The sequence below is a fragment of the Schistocerca nitens genome, unplaced genomic scaffold (genome assembly GCF_023898315.1).
Source record: "Schistocerca nitens isolate TAMUIC-IGC-003100 unplaced genomic scaffold, iqSchNite1.1 HiC_scaffold_363, whole genome shotgun sequence".
Taxonomy (NCBI): domain Eukaryota; kingdom Metazoa; phylum Arthropoda; class Insecta; order Orthoptera; family Acrididae; genus Schistocerca; species Schistocerca nitens.
This window is the reverse complement of record NW_026045897.1, coordinates 22,706-46,024: the sequence shown is the minus strand read 5'-3', so window position 1 is coordinate 46,024 and position 23,319 is coordinate 22,706. Positions and strand designations below refer to the sequence as shown.

General features: G+C 39.1%; 1 protein-coding gene across 1 annotated transcript in view; it reads left to right on the top strand.

The window, feature by feature from the left end:
* Positions 1-1,192, top strand: part of LOC126228341 (transmembrane protein 248-like) — a 52,129-nt gene extending 50,937 nt beyond the window's left edge. The window contains exon 6 of the mRNA XM_049942290.1: positions 543-1,192. Coding sequence (XP_049798247.1) covers positions 543-560 — 18 coding nt within the window. The 3' untranslated portion in view covers positions 561-1,192. The remainder of the gene's footprint in view (positions 1-542) is intronic.
* Positions 1,193-23,319: the final 22,127 nt, after the last annotated feature.

Here is a 23,319-nt window from a genome sequence, read left to right as displayed (position 1 = left end):
AAACAGATGAAATGTTATGTTGCTGTTGTTAAAAAATTATGTGAAGGTATATCAATCAAATAGTTTTGCTGGACAACACAGGAAACTATTTCCTCAAAAGTTTGGAACTTCTCATATTTAGATCTGTATTCCTTTGAATTTACAGTGGGGTTGATATTCTAAAAGCATGTGGAAATTCATGATATAAAAAGGAATTGTGAGGGCCCATGTTAGATACGATAAGGAACAGTTAGGACACACAATTATAAATTTAGAAATCCCTATACAATAGTGTTAAGCAGTCACTAGTACATACAAAGATCAGATTGTTGCTCAAAATCTTAATCATATATATTTGGGTATGTAGTAGTTGGTAGAGTTTGCTTGTTGATTCCATACTGCAATATAATATGTGTAGGTAGTGTCATACCATCTTCTCAGCATGTACCAAAATTGTGTTTCTATACAATTACCTAAAGTGTGTATATTTTCTTATTTGAAGATTTAGACTTGTAACAAGGTTCTTGTGAATGTCATTGCAAATTGTAATTCTTACATTCCAGGTTCCGCTGGATCCATAAGCTATAAACACAAGATGAAAAGTCATTTCTCATCAATTTTGGACAGTAACTTGGACTTTTTTGTCTCAGGACTTTGTGCTACAGGTTCTTAGTCTACACAGCCATTTTGTTGTCTCTAGTTTGGAGATTAAGCACCAACAATGTAAGAAGCCAACAATGTGCTAGCAGTAATTATTCTGTGTGTTTAAAATGTCCTCTTATGGGCCTAACTTGGACAAGACATTGTCAGTAGAGAGAAGTGTATTTAAAGTTATTCTTGTTTAGAAACCTTAATCAGCAAGTTGTTGAACTAGATACACTTGAATAGTGATGGTATTATTGAGAGCTATTTATGTGAAAATTAATGGAACTGAAGAGGAGTTGCTTGTCAACTTTTGTGTAAATACATGTGTTGTATCATCCTGATTTATTGTTCAGAAATGGCCTTTGTAATCAGACTGTAAGAGCTTTAGCATTGTAAGAATACAGTGTTGGTGTGAACAGTATTACTGTCTTAAGTGGATGTCCTCATTTCTGTGCTACATTTTTAAGTTTTCATGAATTTATTACGCGGCAGTGGGAGAGCCGTGCAGTGTATATGTGACTCATCATGTGTGCCATTATGAAATACAATATTAAGATAGTGTGACAAATATTCATTTCCCTAAGTGTTCCGACAAATTCTGTTACTTAATTGTACATAAAAGCAGCAAAATTATGAAATCACTGTAGAAGTTTTGCCTTACTTTTTCTCCAAGTGCTGACATTAATATCCAACATGCAAACGAATTGTGACATGGAAACTAATTATCTCCGTAATTGCTGCAAATATGAATATGATGCTCAGAGTTGGTACTAGCATACATTATTGATCCAACAGTAAAAATCCTGTCTTTACACCTCTCATATTGCCCATCATACTTCTGTTTCTTGTTCTACACATCTACGTAAAATTCCACAACTGCCGACAAAAATAAAATATGTAACTAGACCAGAGGAGAAGACATGTTCATATTAATGGCACCTAAATTTCACATAAGGGCATCAGGAGCATGAGTAAGACAAGTGCAAGTGCTTTATTTTGTAACTGGAACAGTAAAATTTAGCCAGGGATATAGAATGTTGGCAGAGATTGTAAAATTAAGGAGTAGTGACAGACAGACAGGTGGATAGGGAGGGAGACAGGGAAAACAACAAGTGTGTCCAAAATCACAAAGTGTAAGAACGGGTTTCTTTCAACAATGTGCTCGGATATGTGTCCAGGTCACCATCACAGACCAGGAAGATTTATTGCACATCTATGGGTGAACATTGTAGCTAAAAATGCCTCGGAATATCGTCGCAGATTGCACTACCTCACAGTGTCCTAGGTGACCCAACAGTTGCAGCTGCGTGCAATCGTTGGGCCTATTAACATTTTCCTCGGATAAGCAATGTGACAGTGTATTTATTTGAAGTGGGTGGTACCGAGTGTTGTGGCCCAGTGGAAATGCTTCTGAACTTGGATTCAAAAGGTTTGAGGTTCATATCCTCATCCTACTACCGAGATTTAGGTTTTCCATGATTTCCCTAAATTGATTAAGCCAAATGCCAGGGTGGTTCCTTTGAAAGAGACTGGGAGGTGTACATCCCCAGTGTGAACTGGAGCTCTGTCTCCAATGACTCCATTGATGGATGGTACACTAAGCCCTAACCTTCCTGCATTCCATTTTAAAGTCAGTGGTGGCTCTAAGATATCCTGCGCATCTGTGTCCAAACACGCGTCGAATAATGCAAAGACATGATTGGACTTTGTTTCATCAGAAGTAACATATGCTGGGACAAACTGGCTTTTTAGTCCTAAAAAATCACAATGAAAGGTTATTTTACCAGTATAATTGTGGTGGTGGTGGTGGTGGTGGTGGTGGTGGTATGACTACTGTGTTACATGCACTCACATCAGTGTTCATAGGAGTGGTTATCATAGTGAGTATTGCTAGCGGAGGTGGTTGTGATAACATTTAGACAACATTTGATGCAACCGGATTCATATGACATAGTTGCTGTGGCCTGGCTTACATAACACAAGTGCTGCAAACAGTTATGTTTGATTCAGATGACATTGGAGAACAGCAAAGTGTCATGAGTTTTAATGGTAACTTTTACACATTACAAAATAGCAAGGCAGGCAACAACCAGAGAATTAGTGTCTGGTTTATCAAAAGAATATGTTGTGGCATATGGTCATGTTTCATAATCCATGCAACCCTCATGATGAGTGTTGCAAAAAATAATGTATTGAAAGAAGATCCAATAAATTTACTTGTACAGGCAAAGTATATTCCTCCATCAGATATCAGTTTTGCTGGCTCTTCAGTAGCAGAGAGAAAAAAAATCTTAGGTCACTAAAAAGTAGCAACTCTTACTGGCTAAGAATTTTATATTTCAGATATGCTCAACCATCACTTAGAAATATTGCCTTTTGGAAGACAATTTGAGAAGGAAGGTAATAGTGAAACTAGTTTATAGTTATTGATATCTTATCCTACAACTGTTCTTAAACTTCTGTCTGTCTGGAAAGACACCTAGTGAAAGTGATTCATTAAATATGTTGCTCAGTACAGTAGCTTCATTTGAACAACATGATTCCACTATTTTGTTTTAAATGTTATTAACCCCTATGAGCTACTTAATAAATTCGTGTTATCTCAGATTGATGGAATTGATGCGGTATTGATTATTGCATAAACTGAAGCGCTTTTTTTCTTTTGAACTAAGTACAGAGTTTCTCTGTTACAATTAGAAAGATGTTGTTAAAAGGGCTTGTTATATACTGCGTATCATGAATCATTTAGTCTTTATTTTTAAATGCAAGCTTTTTGATTTTCTTAACTATTCTCAATAATACACTCCTGGAAATTGAAATAAGAACACCGTGAATTCATTGTCCCAGGAAGGGGAAACTGTATTGACACATTCCTGGGGTCAGATACATCACATGATCACACTGACAGAACCACAGGCACATAGACACAGGCAACAGAGCATGCACAATGTCGGCACTAGTACAGTGTATATCCACCTTTCGCAGCAATGCAGGCTGCTATTCTCCCATGGAGACGATCGTAGAGATGCTGGATGTAGTCCTGTGGAACGGCTTGCCATGCCATTTCCACCTGGCGCCTCAGTTGGACCAGCGTTCGTGCTGGACGTGCAGACCGCGTGAGACGACGCTTCATCCAGTCCCAAACATGCTCAATGGGGGACAGATCCGGAGATCTTGCTGGCCAGGGTAGTTGACTTACACCTTGTAGAGCACGTTGGGTGGCACGGGATACATGCGGACGTGCATTGTCCTGTTGGAACAGCAAGTTCCCTTGCCGGTCTAGGAATGGTAGAACGATGGGTTCGATGATGGTTTGGATGTACCGTGCACTATTCAGTGTCCCCTCGACGATCACCAGTGGTGTACGGCCAGTGTAGGAGATCGCTCCCCACACCATGATGCCGGGTGTTGGCCCTGTGTGCCTCGGTCGTATGCAGTCCTGATTGTGGCGCTCACCTGCACGGCGCCAAACACGCATACGACCATCATTGGCACCAAGGCAGAAGCGACTCTCATCGCTGAAGACGACACGTCTCCATTCGTCCCTCCATTCACGCCTGTCGCGACACCACTGGAGGCGGGCTGCACGATGTTGGGGCGTGAGCGGAAGACGGCCTAATGGTGTGCGGGACCGTAGCCCAGCTTCATGGAGACGGTTGCGAATGGTCCTCGCCGATACCCCAGGAGCAACAGTGTCCCTAATTTGCTGGGAAGTGGCGGTGCGGTCCCCTACGGCACTGCGTAGGATCCTACGGTCTTGGCGTGCATCCGTGCGTCGCTGCGGTCCGGTCCCAGGTCGACGGGCAAGTGCACCTTCCGCCGACCACTGGCGACAACATCGATGTACTGTGGAGACCTCACGCCCCACGTGTTGAGCAATTCGGCGGTACGTCCACCCGGCCTCCCGCATGCCCACTATACGCCCTCGCTCAAAGTCCGTCAACTGCACATACGGTTCACGTCCACGCTGTCGCGGCATGCTACCAGTGTTAAAGACTGCGATGGAGCTCCGTATGCCACGGCAAACTGGCTGACACTGACGGCGGCGGTGCACAAATGCTGCGCAGCTAGCGCCATTCGACGGCCAAGACCGCGGTTCCTGGTGTGTCCGCTGTGCCGTGCGTATGATCATTGCTTGTACAGCCCTCTCGCAGTGTCCGGAGCAAGTATGGTGGGTCTGACACACCGGTGTCAATGTGTTCTTTTTTCCATTACCAGGAGTGTAGAAAATGCCTTCTACAGTATGAAAGCCTTAGTGCATCTGTGCTTATCCTGACCATTATATGTAGCTCTCCCTTTCTGCCACATGATACTTCAGTGCCTTTTGTTAACCGCTATTTCTGTGGTACACCACTAGTGTCATAGTTCAGTTTTCATTGACAAACAGCTTTTTTTTAAATCAAAAAACGACTTGGATCTAGATTAGAAGTAAAGTTATATGATACATGTGGTCTTGCAAGGGAAATACCAGAAGTTGGCAATGCAATAGAACTCTGCTTTTATACTTTTCAAGGGACTTAAAAAGTGTAAAATGTGAAGAATAACTTCTTAAGTGGTAAAAATTACATTTAGGATCTCCTGCCCTTCCTTTCTCATAGTTTATGTATGATGCGTGTACATAATAGGAATTAAAATATTTGCTGGGGACTTATTATCTAATAGATTTCAGTGTCTGAATTTTGTTCTGTGTTTAGCTGCTGATGAAACAAACTGGCAACTGACTGGGAAGTAGAAACAGTATTATGAAAAGAATAGATCTCTGCTCATTGTCCTACAGATGACACAGTGAGTTGCCTACAGGTACAACGGAAAGACTGTTACATAAAAGCTTTTAGTCAAAGCCCCCATCTGTCCTGTCACTTCCTTCCAATTCACATCCCCCCACCCTCATTGTGTTCCACTCTCTGCCAATACACTCACTGGTCTTTCCCCTTCAGTGCTTCTCTTCTTCCCCCCCCCCACCACACACACACACACACACACACACACACACACACACACACACACACACAGTCTCCCAACACTTGGCATGTGTCATCTTTACAGTGAGAAGCAATCTGTCCTTTTTATGATATTTATATTCTCCAATCTAGAATTTCCATTGTTTGGGAAGTAGAAGCATTTAACTTAATTTCAGTCATCATAACTGATGTTTCTGGAAAACCAGAAACTGTGTCAGTCATTATTTAAGTAATGAAACACTACACCAGTTACATTATTTTTAGTACTTTACATGACACATTTTGAGAATTTATTCTCGTTTTCAAGTGCAAATATTTATGTAATGATGCTGTCTCATGTTTTCATCTGCCTCTATTGCACTGTAGTCATTTCTTTAAGGTTACAAAGTGTACTATGCCTACTCCACTATGCAGAAAACCACACACACACACACACACACACACACACACACACACACACACACACACTCTGTTTGTTTGTGAAGCATCACAAAAAGTACTTAAGTATTTGCACTTGACAATAAGAATAAAGCCTCAAAAAGTGCTATGCTAATAGAAAAAAATCGTAACCGGTGCAGTGTTTAACGTTACTCCCATCAGCCACCACACCAAGTAGAATGGTGACAGGACACAAAGCACAAATTATTGAGACTTTTACCGATTCAGATCTGCTGAATAGAGCACCTTTGTGTCAAGAAACTTAACCACGTAACACCACCTGGAGGCCAATGTCATGCCAATGTTATTTTATGTTTACTTCACTTTTTTCCTCCACAAACATTGTTTCATAAAGCACTTGAAAATTACAGGTAAGTTAACCTAAAAACAGGTTCAAATTAACATTGTGTGGCATTCGCTGTGTTATTCAGTGGTTTGGTATTTAACTAACTTGTAAATGGAAATGATAATCTTATTTTATTACACTAAGTAATTACTAAATAATTTTTATCCCGGCCAACGATTTGATCAAGTTGCTAAAGAACTCCAAGTTAACGTTGTGTTAAAGTGTTGTCTGTAAGTTGTGTAACTGTCGCTAAATCACAGTTCATACAACAGATCCTATACAACTATTGATTATGATGGAAACAGTTATCTTCAGCAAAATGATCATTAAAACCATCGAATATCAGACGCGCACAACTCTGACGTATGTTACCTGAAACAATAATTTTCGCAACTGGTGCGTAATTAATTTCAGCTCCATACATCAGCTAGAAAAGTTTGTTATCGATCGTGCTATGAGCACTGTTTTTAAAGAACCAATCTGATTCGAATCATTTTCATTAAAATGAGTTCGTGACCATCGGTGCTTATTTATTTTTACACATTTGTATTACGTTCGGCATTTATGTCTGCAGAGTTGCGTAATTTGAATTTGCCGCTGAGATAATTGTTAAGATGGCGGCAGACAATTGATAGACTTTCTATTGTTAGAGCAAATAAGTATTTTAAATGCTTATTAAACTTTATATAAACTCTACTTTCGTATTGTGCACTATTTAGACTTCATCAAGCAGACATTTGATTTGTTTCTAAGGAAAACACAGACAAAAACGCGATACAAATCGCTATCATCAATGGCTGCACTCCTTGCAGCAGAAATAAATAATTAACACAGATAAAGCTTACTGAGAGAGGAATTAAAGTTACAAATAATTATTCATTCATATTTATAATAATAATAATGAACTCTATTTTCAAGTAATAATTAACAAATAATTACAATTTCTTAACAGACCTCAGTTTAATATGCGTCCGCAACCTACAAAAGCCAACCAACAAAAGGTAAAAACAAAAGAAGACAAACGCAGATCATAAAAGGAATTTACAATTATCATTGTCTTTGTATGATACACATCGATATGTCCAATTACATCATAGAATATTATATAAATAATTAATATTTATCATCGTTTTCACTATTTTTTTTCATATGTCGAATGGATAATGTTTATAACTGTTACAGGCATAATTTCCTCTCGTCGCACTGTAGCTAAAATTTATCTCGTGGATGTTACAATGCCCCTTGGGCTGAGAAAAAAAATTAGTTTATCTATTGTATAAATTTTTTATCAGTCCACGTAGATTTGCTACTCTCAAAATGCAAATGTTTAGTTTCAATGTTGTATTAGACATGATAAAATTATAGTTGAATCGAGTACTTTAAATTATTTCAGTGACTGTATTATCTCGGAAACTGCTGCAGATACTTCCCGGATTAACTTGTCCCCCCACCCCATTTGGGTTCACTGGACTCGGAAAACCGGGAATAAAACTGTCCAAGGGGCTTCAAGAAAATACAGACACCTACTTTTAACAGTCAGGCTTGACATGAATGTAATAAAATATGCTGGAAAATGCAAATTTATGACTGTTGTAAGCATCTGAGGTAATGAATGTTTTTTCATGGTGGTATATCATAAAATTTCCAGTCACTCATTTATCGAATGTCTTTAACAAGACTGTCCCCATGTCGAGCCGTTGGAACGCAGACAGGTAGTGGCTGCTGCTGGACCGCCCCCGGCCGAGTCGGTGGGGCATCGGCTGCATTGTGGTTTGGATCTGCTGCTGGCTAGAAGTGGCGCTGCAGCAGGTCTTGTTTCTCCTTTCCCACGTCCCTCAGTTTAAGACGGGTACATGAAATATCAAGATATAAGCAGCAGTGACAAGATAATTACTATTCTCATCCTATGGAAAAGTTTATTAGTGTCCACTTCACTCGCATTCACACGGATGGAATTAGACTGTTTTTGGAGTATGCTCTGTATATTGACACTGTTCAACACAATGTAGTGATTCACATGTAAGTTTATCACAATATGCACATTTTCAACACTGCACCGTTAATCATACAAGTGTCCATAGTGTGCTTTGTTTACTTAAGCGGAATGTAAATATTTTCGCGACTCGCTGCATACCCAACGTTGCGTTATTGTTTTGCCACGCGGCTTCAGTACAGTCTGCCACATTAAATTTGGCACGCGGAGACGCTTCATATCAAACTACTAAAGGTCATCAATTCAAGTTAATTATTAATACAGTCAACAGTACTCAACGTTCATAGTGTTGCTGCTAACTTTGACACTCCAAGAGCGTTCATAAGGTTATGTGATCAGTTTTTATCACTGTTCATCATTATTCACAATGTGATGAAAAGTATCCAGACACCCGGCTGAATATTACTTAAAAGTTCGTGGTGCCCTCCATCGATAATGCTGGAATTCAGTATGGTGTTGGCCCACCCTTAGCCTTGATGACAGTTTACACTCTTGCAGGCATACGTTCAGTAAGGTGCTGATAGGTTTCTTGGGGAATGGCAGCCCATTCTTCATGGAGTGTTGCACTGAGGAGAGGTATCAATGTTGGTCGTTGAGGCCTGGCACGAAGTCGACGTTCCAAAATGTTCCAAAGGTGCTCTACAGGATTCAGGTCAGGACTTTGTGCAGGCCAGTCCATTACAGGGATGTTATCATCATATAACTAGTTCACCACAGGCCGTGCATTATGAACAGATGCTCGATTGTATTGAAATGTGCAACTGCCATCCCATAATAATGGGAAGCAAGAAGGTGCTTAAAACATTGATGTAGGCTGACGCTGTAAGGGTGCCCGCCAAAAGAGCAAGGGGTGCAAGCCCACTCCATGAAAAACACGACAACACCACCACCATCTCCTCCTCCTCCTCCTCTTCCGAATTTTACTGTTGACGCTACACATGCTGGCCGATAATGCTTACCGGGCATTTGCCATACCCACACCCTGCCATCGGATCACCACATTGTGTACCGTGATTTGTCGCTCCACACAACATTTTTCCACTGTTCAGTCGTCCAGTGTTTACGCTCCTTACACTAAGCAAGGCATCATTTACTGACATGATGTGTGGCTTATGAGCAGCTGCTCGACCATGAAATCCAAGTTTTCTCGCCTCCCACCTAACTCATAGTACAGTGAATCCTGATGCAGTTTAGAATTCCTGTATGATGGTCTGGATATCTGTCTGCCTATTACACATTACAACCCTCTTAAACTGATGGCAATCTGTCAGTTAACAGACAAGGTAGGCCTGTACGCTTTTGTGGTGTACGTCTCCCATCATGTTTCCACTTAACTTCATATCGGAAACAGTGGACCTAGGGGTGTTTAGGAGTGCAGAAATCTCGCGTACAGACGTGTGACACAAGTGACCCCCATCACTTGACAACATTTGAAGTCTGAGAGTTCCACGGAGTGCCCCATTCTGCTCTCTCACGATGTCTAATGACTACTGAGGTCGCTGATGTGTAGTAGGTGGCAGCACAATGCACCTAATATGAAAAACGTATGTTTTTGGCGGTGTCTGGATACTTTTGATCACATAGTGTAGCTATGACAACCAACAGAGAAAAGGTGTGTAACTCAAAATTTTTTAGAAAGTGCACCATACAGAAGAGGAAGTAAACCATTGTTTTACTTTTGTTTTGCCCCATACAACTGTCAGTTATTAAAATCATCTCCTCCGTTTACTCTGAGTGTCGGATGCTATTTATTAAATGTATCGGTATTGAAATAACCTCATTTTCTAAATATCTCTATATTTTGACATCTACTGTACCCAAATTGTGTATCCCAAAGATATAATACCACAGCAGATGCATGTAGTGGTAAATGAGGGGGAGAGAAATTCGGCATAAAATCATTCAAGATGCGGTTAACTTTGCCCAGTGAAGCTCTCGTAATAAATGCTTGTGTTTCATCGAAGAAATCCTCCTGTTTTCTGAGATGAATAGCTTTCTATTCCTCAAAAGCTTTACTCTCCGTATCTTGTTTAGCTGTGTTTATTTTTTGCTGAAGCAAATCACATTCTTTGGATGTATCAGATGTAGGACATCCAACATGGCTGTTGAAAGTTTCGCAAATCTGACACGGAAGTTTGTAGGGCACATTTATTTGGTAGACATTAAAGAAATAGTCATGCTCTCCTTGACAGTGAGGTCTTTGGCAAAGTGTCTATTGGGAATATCTCCAAGTGAATAATGGGATTTCTAAACAGGGACGTACATGATACGGGCTTCAGTAACCTGTACAAGCTGTTCTGGAGCTTGGAATGGCCACTTGGAATATTTACCACAATTTTCTGTTAGAGATCTCCCACAATGAACTATGTTATTTTGCAGTCTTCTCAATTTGTCACAATTAACTTTATGCAAACTTAAAAAAGCATTTTTGCGAACATCATCATCTCCTTTTACACACACTCTGTAGGTGAACGTTGTGACCCGAAGGATCATATTCTCTTCTTCATCCATTCTTGGTTGAAAATTCATGATATCAAACCACTGAGGTGAATATCTTGGGTGTCTTTCAGCATCATTTTGTTAAAGTCTTTCGTGATACTGTGCCAGGCTTCTTCCTCCACTTCTCAAAGCAGCGCAACCTCAATCACCTAGAAAGAAACATAGAAAAACCTGATTAACTTTTAAAAGGTAAACTGAGTGGGGACTGCAATTTCCTAAGATATGGCAAGTGTACCACAATCAAAGAAATTAGGGGAACCGACAATAACAATGACAGTAATTAAGGTGACCATTCGTAATGGTTTTACCAATACAGAACTGGTACTTTGATCACCATCCTGGATTGCTATGAAATAAAACTAATACGGTTGTCAAATAAAGAAAAGATGGGAGCTTTTAAACATCAAATATAAATTTTGTTTTCCAAAATTACTTTCAGGAGTATAAATAAAAGTACATTTTATGGAATTCTTTCTATTAAATTTAAAAGAAAGATAAATACAGATAAAACTGACATCAGAGCTATTTCAGATGTACTAGTTTGAGACTTATAAAAGTGGTCACCTTATGATAATGTATGCGATACCAATGAATAAATGACAATACAATAAATACGTAATGCTGTGAACCTGCAGTCCTCTCCAGCTATTAATTAATGTGTTCCTCACCATACACTTTGGCATCACAAATATTATCCTTATTTTTCATCTTATTTGCTCTCGTCCAGAGGCACTCTGGACCATTTGTGTCCATATTAATGTAAAAACTGGGAGGCAGGAATATAACCTTGAACAACAAGGACACTTGTAAATAAAGTGTTCGTGTATGACTTGTTTTTCGGAAGTTGAGCAAAGTGCAGTCATGGCAGCTGTTTGAAGCACCACTGACTAGTTGTGTTCCTACTGGCAAAAGTCCAGACTTCTGGGGTTTTTGCAGAATCATTGTATTTTTAAAGGTTTATATAGTATGACTTCAGGTGTTTTTGACAAAACCAGTTGTGTAATCGTGTGCATAGTGCTGAACACTGCACGATGGCACCTCTGACTCATTTTTTTGACCAGTGAGGTTTTTGCAAGCAACCCCTCATGGTTGTACTTGATGTGCAGCTGATCTTCGGTACAGAGATGGAAAATTGCCCAAATAGACTGACACATGTAGCTATTACCATATTCACATGAAAAGTTATCAATGGCTGGGATCTCTGAGGCCATGGCATCTCTCTGGTTTTTTTTTTTTTTTTTTTTTTTGGATGTCTGAAAGACAGGTTTAATCACATGCCTGTTTCAGATTCACCTAATTTTGCTTGATGCTGCACCACAGAATAGAAGGTATGTTCAGTGCTAATCCTCTTGAGTTACTTGGACTTGCGTTTTTTCACAGAGAGTGAACTTGATTTTATGTGGCCGATAGCCATTTCATATGACCAGAAGTTAGACGGTTTATATCCACTGTGAGTTGGTTCTTGTCCAATATGAGTCTAGCTTTGTTTCAGACTGTTGTACAGCTCTACTTTGGGGAGGATGATGGATATTGTGCCCATTGAGGTAGGAAATTCTGCAAGTGTGTTTACGATATATCTAGTGTCTAAGCCAACAAACTTTCGCTCATCTAGAATGTCTAAGAAGGGCTGGAGTAGGTATTAAAATCCAGGGAGAAGAAATAAAAACTTTGAGGTTCGCCGATGACATTGTAATTTTGTCAGAGACAGCAAAGGACTTGGAAGAGCAGTTGAACGGAATGGACAGTGTCTTGAAAGGAGGATATAAGATGAACATCAACAAAAGCAAAACGAGGATAATGGAATGTAGTCGAATTAAGTCGGGTGATGCTGAGGGAATTAGATTAGGAAATGAGACACTTAAAGTAGTAAAGGAGTTTTGCTATTTGGGGAGCAAAATAACTGATGATGGTCGAAGTAGAGAGGATATAAAATGTAGACTGGCAATGGCAAGGAAAGCGTTTCTGAAGAAGAGAAACTTGTTAACATCGAGTATAGATTTAAGTGTCAGGAAGTCGTTTCTGAAAGTGTTTGTATGGAGTGTAGCCACGTATGGAAGTGAAACATGGACAATAAATAGTTTGGACAAGAAGAGAATAGAAGCTTTTGAAATGTGGTGCTATAGAAGAATGTTGAAAATTAGGTGGGTAGATCACGTAACTAATGAGGAGGTATTGAATAGGATTGGGGAGAAGAGAAGTTTGTGGCACAACTTGACTAGAAGAAGGGATTGGTTGGTAGGACATGTCCTGAGGCATCAAGGGATCACAAATTTAGCATTGGAGGGCAGTGTGGAGGGTAAAAATCGTAGAGGGAGACCCAGAGATGAATACACTAAGCAGATTCAGAAGGATGTAGGTTGCAGTAGGTACTGGGAGATGAAGGAGCTTGCACACGATAGATTAGCATGGAGAGCTGCATCAAACCAGTCTCAGGACTGAAGACCACAACAACAACAACTCTTTTTCTGCAGTGATCTTACGTTGGGACGTATGCTGTTCATTTGATCAGTGAACTGCTGCAATGTTTCTTTACACAAGGCCAAATCATAAAAGGATTACCATGACAGGAAAAAGCCAGATGAGTGAAGTAGTGTTTTTAAAGGCATGTTCAAAATTTTTAACTAAAAAGTTGGCCACACCTGGAGACAGAGCCCACAGACACCCATTCCACCGGTAATTTCATAATATTTGCCACTATACCAAAAATGAGCAGCGAGATTTTAGTCCACACTTCAAGCTACTGAGACCTGGTAATCAAAGGATATATGGCAGTTATAATGTGTATCAACAGCTTTTATAGAGATACCAGCTACAATTTCAGCAGTGCATGAAAGTAGGCACTGATAGCAAGAGACTCCACTCGTATTATGCCCCGTATTATACATCATGATGCAAATAGATGCTCTTCATAACATTTCATCATTGGTGGCAATATAACTCTGGTAATTATGGACACTATTACATCTGTGTAATGCCATTTATTACTTAACAGCCACTTACTAGATGGACACCATTGAAAGCTCAGATTGTTCTATAGTATTAATATCTATCTATATCCGAATCCCGCTCCAGCTACTGCCGGGTCTGGGTGCTGATGAGTCCTCTCCATTTGGCTCGCTCCTCCCACCACTTTTCTTCCTCCACTTGCTGCCAGGTCACACCTCTCCTTTCTACAGATATTCTCACTCCCATTTTCCACCGTGTTCTTGGGTGCCCTCTAGGTCTTTTCCCATCCATCTTTAGTTCTTCCATAATTTTGGGGAGTCTCTGCCCATGCATCCTCATAACATGCCCATACCATCTTAATCTCTTTCTTTCAATTTCCTCTCTCATACTTTCTTGTTTGAGGTCCTTTCTAATCTCTACATTCCTTACTCTGTCCATTCTTGTTTTTCCCTTAATTGCTCTGAAAAATTTCATTTCCCCTGCTTGCAGTCTGCTCCAGTCCCTTTCTGTCATTGTCCATGTTTCTCCACCATAGGTGACAATAGGGATGTAACAATTCTTATACATAAGGAGTTTTGCTCTTTCTGAAACTTCATTATTCCAAATCAGGTGTTTTATTTTTTGGTAAAAATTGCCTCCCTTCTGTAACCTCCTATTAATTTCGTTAGTTATTCTTCCATCCCTAGATATTTCACTGCCTAAATAAGTAAAACTTTCTACCACTTTGAGGGGTTCTCCATTCAAGGTAATATTTCTGTTGATTCCTTTCTCTCTTCCAAATACCATTACTTCACTCTTATCTTTATTTATTTTTAATCCATAACTTTTCATTATTTCCTTCCAAGCATCAAGCTGTAACTGTACATCTACCTCTTTATCACCCCATATTACCATATCATCTGCAAAAAACATCTTTTTGTCTTTTTCTTTTACTATATCTTTAACTGCCCTATTCATTCCCTCCATCACAACATTAAAAAGTGCAGGAGATAGAATACTTCCTTGCTTAAGTCCTTGTCTTATTTCGAAGTATTCAGAGTTCCCCAATGGTGTTCTAATTCTACAATTGTGTCCTCTGTACATTGTGTTTATAACATTAATGTATCCATCTTCTATATCTATCTTCTTCATTTCTTCCCAGAGTCATTCCCTGTCAACTGAGTCATATGCCTTTTCTATGTCTATAAAAACCATTATCACCCTTTGGTTATACTCCCAACTTTTTTCCATCAGTTGACGGATAGAAAATATTAGGTCGCTTGTGCTTCTCCCTTTCCTAAACCCATGCTGTTCTTCACTCAACTCCTTTTCTATCTTTTCACTTATTCGATTTAGTAAAATTCTTTCAAAAATCTTGGCTGTATGACTCATAAGGGTTATTCCTCTGTAGTTTTTACAAAGTCTTTTATTGCCTTTCTTGAAGATGGGAACAATGTCTTCTGTTCTCCAGTCGTCAGGTATTGTACTATTTCTCCACGCGCTTGATAGTACTCTATAGAGCCACCGCATTCCCACTGGACCTGCTGCTCTTATCATGTCCACTGATACTTTATCAGGTCCTGGGGCTTTCCCCCCATTCATCTTCTTCACAGCTTTTTCCATTTCTTCCCGTGTAATTTGTCCTAATTCTGCTTCCCAACTTCTCTCAATTTCTCCATTATTTGTTGTTTCCTCTTGTACCTGCTCCTCAGCGTTTAACAGCTTCTTAAAATGTTCTTTCCAGAGATCTTTTATATTCCCTGGATCTTCAATAATGGTACCATCCTCTGTTTCCATCTTTACTGGTACGTCAGAAGCCTTCCTTTTATTTTTCATCATTTTATAGAACATTTTCTTATTGCTCTTCACATCTTCTTCAAGCTTTTTTAAACTCTTCCCATGCCTTTTTATTTGCTGTTTCCACTATTTCTTTGCACTTCTTCTTTTCCTCTCTATATCTTTTATGGCCTTCGTCATTTTCAGTTTTCCACCACTTTCTCCATGCTCCATTTTTTCTTCTAACTGCTTGGATTGTGGTATCATCCCACCAACTTGTCTGTCTTATTTTTTCCTCTCCAGAAGTTCTGCCACATACTTTTTGTGCTGCTTTGACTGAAGTGTCTTTGAATAAAATCCATTCTTTTTATTCATCGCAGAAAACTTCTTTTGGAAATTTTTGTGTGATTAATTCTCTGTACTTCTCAGCACATTCACTCTCCTTCAGTTTCCAATCCCGTATCCTCATCACTTTCTTCTGTTTTCTGTTTTTCACGCACTGATTCATTTTCCATTGTCCCACCAGTAATCTATGGTCTCCATCTGCACTCACACTTGGAATTACCTTCACATTTGTTACTCTCTCTCCCCATTCCCTATCTACTAGAATATAATCAATTACACTCTTGGTTCTTCCATCCCAACTGTATCTGGTGATAACATGACTTTCTCTCTTCATAAACCAGCTGTTTGCTATTTTCATTCCATTCCTCTAGCACAAATCCAGGAGTCTTTCCACTTCTTAATTTCTGCCTCCATATCCAAAACATCCCAATACTTGCTCAAATCCCTTTCTGTCTTTGCCTACCTGTGCATTAAAATCTCCCATCACTATATTAGCACTCTCTATATGGTTTTCTAACACATTTTCCAAGTCCATCTTCTCTTCTTCGCTACATCCCACTTGAGGTGCATAAATCTGAATTACTTTTAGTGTTTCTTTTTGGGATCTCAGGTTTAATATTATGATCCTGTCTGATATATATCTCACATTTTCAATACAGCTTTGTACATTCTTATTCACCATCACTGCCACACCATTTCTTCCAGACCTGTTATTCCCACTCCAGTACAGTTTTCCTCCTCCTCTCAAATTCTTCTCACCTTTTCCCTTCCACTTTGCTTCGCTTAATCCCAATATATCTAACTTCCTCTCTGTTAGTACATCTGTCATTTCTTCCATTTTTCCATTGAGGGTTAATATATTAAGGGTGCCAATATTTAGGTTATTTTTTAGTCCAGTTGGTTTCATCTTCTTGTACTGATGAATATCATCAGGTCTCCCATCATTTGCACCAGTACTTGAAGAAGCAGTGGGGTCAAATCCTGAGTGGTTCGTTCCGAGGCTCATCTGTGTTTTGAAAGCAATATATGAAGACTTTCCTACTGGCTTGCTAGGCCTAACGCAAGAAAGGATTTTCTGTTGGGGTTGTCTCCCTTAGCCTTTGGAGTTTCTCCTCCACCACAAGGCAGTGGTTCCCTTATCATTTAATCCCCAGAAAAGAGGGTTGCCTCATCTGCCAGCTACGCCGTTCTGAAGTCCTCCTCCTATGTTGTCGCTGCCATTAAGGTCTTCACCCGTAACCCTGGGCATGGGTTCCCTGTTATACCCCACGGGATTGGGTCCCTGCCTGAACCCAGTCATCCGAGCACTCCAGCCTACTGAAGTGTAGGATGCCCACCCCTGCGACGTGGACGCGCCAGACAGGAAGGGCACCCTACCTCCCTGGAGCCGGGTTAATGATTGTGTATGGTGCCACAATCAAAGTATTAATATGCAGAATGTATTTTGTGGTTATAACATTGTTGCTACTTAGAAGATACAAACCGTTCATACCATAGAATGATAATCATTCTGAACTGTTGTCAGGGCAGTTTCAAAACCTTGCAGATTAAAACTGTACACTTGATTGCGACTCAAACCCAGAACCTTTCCTTTTGTAGAAAATGTTTTTACCAACTGAGCTGTCTACACCTGACTCATGACACCCTTACAGCTTCAGCTCTGCCAGTAACTCTCTCCTACATCACAAACTACACTCTACTGCATATCTTTCACAAGTGCTACCCACAGGATACACAGCAGGTATGTTGGGATACGTGACATCAGTGTACAGACATATTATTTTCAATACATCTGTGTTTTTCAGTACCACATTATTATTATTATTATTATTATTATTATTATTATTAATGTGTTTCCATCTGTAACTCCTTCTTTACATCACAAAACAATCTAGCAGACAAAGAACATTATTCACTACTGATTTAGTTACAGATGATTCAGGTAAGTAAATATTCACCCATACATGTTTCGGATCATTGCTTATCTCTGTCAAAAAAATATTTGTGCCTTTGCTGGTGTGACATTCATTTGAACTAAAAGATATATAATGTTTTCACTAGACAAAGAAGAGAGAATACACTTAAGAGATATGGGCTGTTTTAAACTAGGACATTTGTTTTTTTCTCATCATCATCATGTGTTGTGCCTATTAACAGGTACATGACACTGTTGGTGTCTCCCACCCTCTTTCCACTTCATCCAGCATTGTATTGTTTTCCTTCCTATTTCCATCTGTCCTTCAACACTGTCTTCAATAGATGATGGTGGAAGTCCTTTTCTTTGCAGTATACATTCCGCTCACCCTGCTTTTCTTTTCTAGGTTTAGGAGAGTTCTTTCTTTCTTCACCCTTTCAAAAACACCACTGTTCTTCACATTATCCAATCATTTTAATGTCTCCAAACCATTTTATTTTCTCCGTTCTGCTCCAAACCCACATCTCATCTGTTTCTTTAAGTGTTTCTTTTGTAGAAAACTTGCCATTTCAGTTCTAGAATCTTATTTCTTTTTCAGTCATCCAGGAATCAGTTAGCATGCTTCTCAAATTTTTACACTGTGCAACCTGTTCAGTATGATCATCTGTTGTTTCGTATCTTCTTTTTCATGTAATCTTCATCACCTTAGGTACCATTGTATTTCTTCAAGTGTGGATAGCAGTGGTAGTTTCTTTTCTTCTTCTTCCCCAGAAATATTGTTTTATCTGCAATCAGTGCCATGTTATCAGCAAATCTGATGCAGTTGAACTTATGCCCTCCTATGCTTACTCCTTCCTTTTCTACTTCCGGTGTCTTCATTATCAAATCTCTGATATATGAAGTAAGCAGGTTTTATTAAAGAAAACCCCACAGCCTTATTCTCGTCTGATTTCAAACCACTCCACCACCCCATTTATTAGCTTTATGGTTGCTTTCTGCCTTGTCTATAACTTCTTAATGAACTTCCTGTACTTCCAATTCACCTTCTTCAGCTTTAGAATTTCCGTCATCTTGTGCCATTTTACTTGGTCAAAAGCCTCTCCTGGATCTATGAACCACAAACTTATTCTTTTTCCTGTTTTATCGGTCATTCACCAATCGTCATAATTATTCCAATAGCATCTCTTGAACTTTTCACTTTTCTGGAACCAAGCTCCTCTTTCCCTACATTCTCTTCCATTTTACATACCAATCTATGACTCGATACCCCCAATGTAATTTTGGCAGCAGGAGAGATTGTATGAGTGTTCCTTAGTCTGTACATTTGTTGGTACCCAATTTCTTTATCGGTTGAAACCATCACTGTCTTCTCACCGTGTCCCACTTTTGTATATATCACACTGATCAAAACTCATTTCTGTTACACCTTTTTCATCCATATTTAGCCATTCCAGGAAAGTCTCTGGGACTGATATCAGAGGGGCTTGACACAACTGCCATGTGGCGAGTAGTACCTGTGGCTGAGGCAGATGGGAGCAGTGTGTGTTAGTGCATAGTCTGTCACAGTTTGCCTGTGTACAATGAAGGTGTAGTGCGTTGGGGAGAAGGCAGCCTATGTTCACAATCACAGAGGCACTGCCAACATGTGCGGCACATTTACCGGTCATTTAGTACAGCATCCAGATGGATGATGCACAGATACTGCCTACAAATACAGGCTGTGTGCCTGTGCTTTTGGGCTGCCCTGTACAGACCATGAAGACTGCACAGATGCTGCACAATTACAGGCAACGAGTGCGGCCCCTCTGCCTGTCATCTTCTCACTGCCACGTTTGAAGTACAGTGCACTCGTGTGTTCTGTGCTTGTCACATTTGGATGGATGCGGAAGTGACAGGAACACATTAATAGGTGTTGCGGCTGTGGTTGCAAGAGAACGCATAACGACTACACCGGTGATACCCGGGGTGAAATCGTGGTCTGTTCATTGTTGGTTATGATTATCCAAGTGTCTCTTTTCCTCCTCACCCATGCATTCTGGTACAACAGTGTGACATTCCTAGAGTGTGGGTTAACTGGGTTCAAGTGACGTTGCTTTTGAGGCACTGTGCTTAGTTGGTGAACGAGTGACATTGTTTAAGTTGTCATGTCATCTATTAGGGCACTGTCCTTTTCAGTGGTGACATTTTGATCAGGTTTGTGTCAACAGAATTTTCTTCTTCTTCTTCTGCTTTTACGGCCTCATTGGACCACTTCAGTCAATCATTTCTGGTCCTCTTCTTTGGTATTTTCCCCTTCCGAGTGGCCCAGTATCTCTTCATTCGTTCCGATGCTTTTCGTTGTTCCTCATCTGTAAATACCCTTTTCATTGTATGTCGTTTGTCAATTTTTGGTTTAAATCTTATTTCTGTGTCCCTCAACTTCTTTAAATTTGGCGTTTTGTTCTGCAAATCATCCAGGGTTATTTCCAGTTCTTCCATATCCTCTCTTATTTCCTTAAGCCATCCTCCTTGTTGTTTCAACTTCCAGAGTTTCTCAATAATTTTCCTTGATAATCTGGTTTCTGGTGTCCTCAGAATGTGACCACAAAAAGAGATCCTTTTCTTTCGTATAGTATCAGTGATGGGCTCCAGTTCTCTGTATACCACTTCATTTGGAACTATCCGCCATTGCCCAGCTTTTTGATATTTCTTATTTATGCATGTTCTAGCAATTCTTCTCTCTACTTTTAAAATTTTGTCAATTCTGTTTTTCTGGGTGACTTTAAAAAGAGTTTCACTTCCGTATGTAACCTCTGGTTGAACCACCGTCTTGTAATGTTTTAATTTTGTTTTAATTGATAGACATTTTTTATTGTACGTAGACCACGTTAGTTTTTGAGCTTTTATCATTTTATTAGTTCTTGCTCGCCATGCAGGTTTCTCGTCCAATTTATGTGTTATAATTTCACCCAGGTATTTAAATTGTTTCACTATTTTAATTTCCCTATTATTCACTGTGATGTGATCTATTACAAGTGGATCCGTTACCATTATTTCAGTCTTTTCAAATGATATTTGGAGTCCTAATTTTTGTGCTATATTTTGTAAGCTTGTTATTTGTTTCGTGGCTTCCTGAATATTATTAGCTAGTAATGCTAGGTCATCAGCAAATCCCAAGCAATTTAGGTTTATTTTATCTTTCTTAGTTCCAATTTTAATATTCATAGGATTTTCCTTGTACCATTCTCTCATTACATATTCAAGAGCACGATTGAATAGCAATGGTGATAAACAATCTCCCTGTCTCAACCCTGTTTTAATCGTAAATGGTTCAGATATTTCTCCTCTAAATTTTACTTTGGATTTGGTGTTTGTTAAGGTTAACTGTATCATTTTTATTAATTTAGGATGAAGTCCAAAATTCCTTAATATTTTCATCATTGAAGATCTATGGATGCAATCATACGCCTTTTTGAAATCTACAAAGGTTATGACTAGTTGTTTTTGCCTTCTTTTGTAGACATCCATAACTAACTTCAGGGTGATTATCTGTTCTGGGCAGCTTCTCCAGGATCTAAATCCTCCTTGATATTCTCCCAGTTCCAGTTCTAGTTGATCTTTACAGCGGTTGTATAGTATTCTTGACATGATGTTATACGTGCAGTCCAAAAGGGAAATTCCTCTATAGTTGTCTGGATTTGATTTTTCTCCTTTCTTATGTAATGGATGTATTATAGCAGTAGTCCAATTTTCTGGTAATTTCTCTTCATTCCAGATTTTTACTATGCATTTGTGTAATGCTATCTTTACTGGTTCTGCTGCATATTTCCAAAGTTCAGCAAACGTTTGATCTTCTCCACTTGCTTTGTAGTTTTTGAGTTCTTTCAAAGCTCTGTAGACCTCATTAATTGTAGGTGGATTTATATTTTCTGCTGGTGTTTTAATTGGGGTTTCTGTGTTTATCTGAAGAAGTTCTGGGGGATCTTCACAATTTAGTAACTTGTTAAATGTTTCTGCTAGAATTTCTGTATTTTTACTATTGCTATGGGCTAGGCTATTATCTTTATCTTTTAACATTAATGTTGGAGGATCATATCTTTGTAATTGTCTACCAAATATTTTGTAATAGTCTCTTGAGTTTGTTTTTTCACTATTTGTTTCTATCATTAGAAGTATATCTTTTTGGTACTGACGTTTAACTCTCCTTATTATTTTTTGTGTTGTCTTCCTTTGTTTTGTGAGTTCCAAATATGATTTTTCTGTTTTTTCATTTTGATGCCTTAACCAGGCTTGGTGTCGATCCAACACTGCTTCATCACATTCATCGTTCCACCACTGGTGTTTTTTCCTTGGATTTATAGGGGCAACTTGTTCAGCTATTTGTTTCAATTTGGGAATTATTTCTTCCAGATCATCTGTTATTTTTATATCCCTGGTTTGTGCTTCATAATCCTCATTTTGTATCAGTTTATGAGGGTCATAGGTTCTCTTCTTCTTCTGGTGGGATTTTTTCTTTGCTAATGGGGTTAATTTAATTTTAATTTTTATCATGTAATGATCTGATCCGGTATCTGTCCCTCTCAGTACTTTCACATTGTAAATTTCCTTGTGGTAATTCTTATCCATGCAGACATGGTCCAGTTGCCATTCTCCTTTTTTCCAGTCTGGATGTTTCCAAGTTTTAAGTTTACTTGGTCTTCTCTTAAAATACGTCGACTTTGAGATCATGTCATGGTTTCTGCAAAATTCCACTAGTCTTATGCCATTTTTGTTTGTTCTTCTTTGTGCTGTCCATTTCCCTATTATGTCTCTATATCTCTTTTCCCTTCCTAACTGGGCATTGAAGTCTCCAATTAAAATTTTGATGTGATTTTTATTAATGTTATTCGTCATTTGATCTAAGAGCTCCCAAAATTTTTCTACATCTTCTCTGTGTTCTTTTTTATTATTTTTATCATTTGTCAGGGCATGGGCATTTATTATTGTGTACATTTTATTTGCAGCTTTTAGAGTTAATGTTGAGAGCCTGGGAGATTGTGCTTTAAATTCTATTATGGACTCTATTATTTTCAGACTCACCACGAATCCTGTTCCAAATTGTGGACACTGTTTCATGACTCTTTTTCCTGGTATTCCCTTATAAATCCTATATCCTTGTGATTCTATCGGCTCCTGATCAGAATTTTATTGTAAATTATAATATTAATTTGCTGTGAAGCTTATTACAGTATTTTAATCCACATTTAATCACTCATTAGAAAAACTGTGTACTAAGGAAAAAGATATGGAAACATCACACCTCCATTCAAACAAATCACAATAATTATATGTTTTGACAAGACTTCAAATTGCCTTTGACAAGGTTGGTCCACATTTTTCAGTATTTGGTAATGGAAAAGTAATTAAATATTAAGCGCTTGAAAAACACAAACTTTTAGTTCCTCACTGGAAGTCTGACAGTTCCACAAACACACATTATGCACTGTATCGGGACCAATCCACACGGACGCCGATTTTG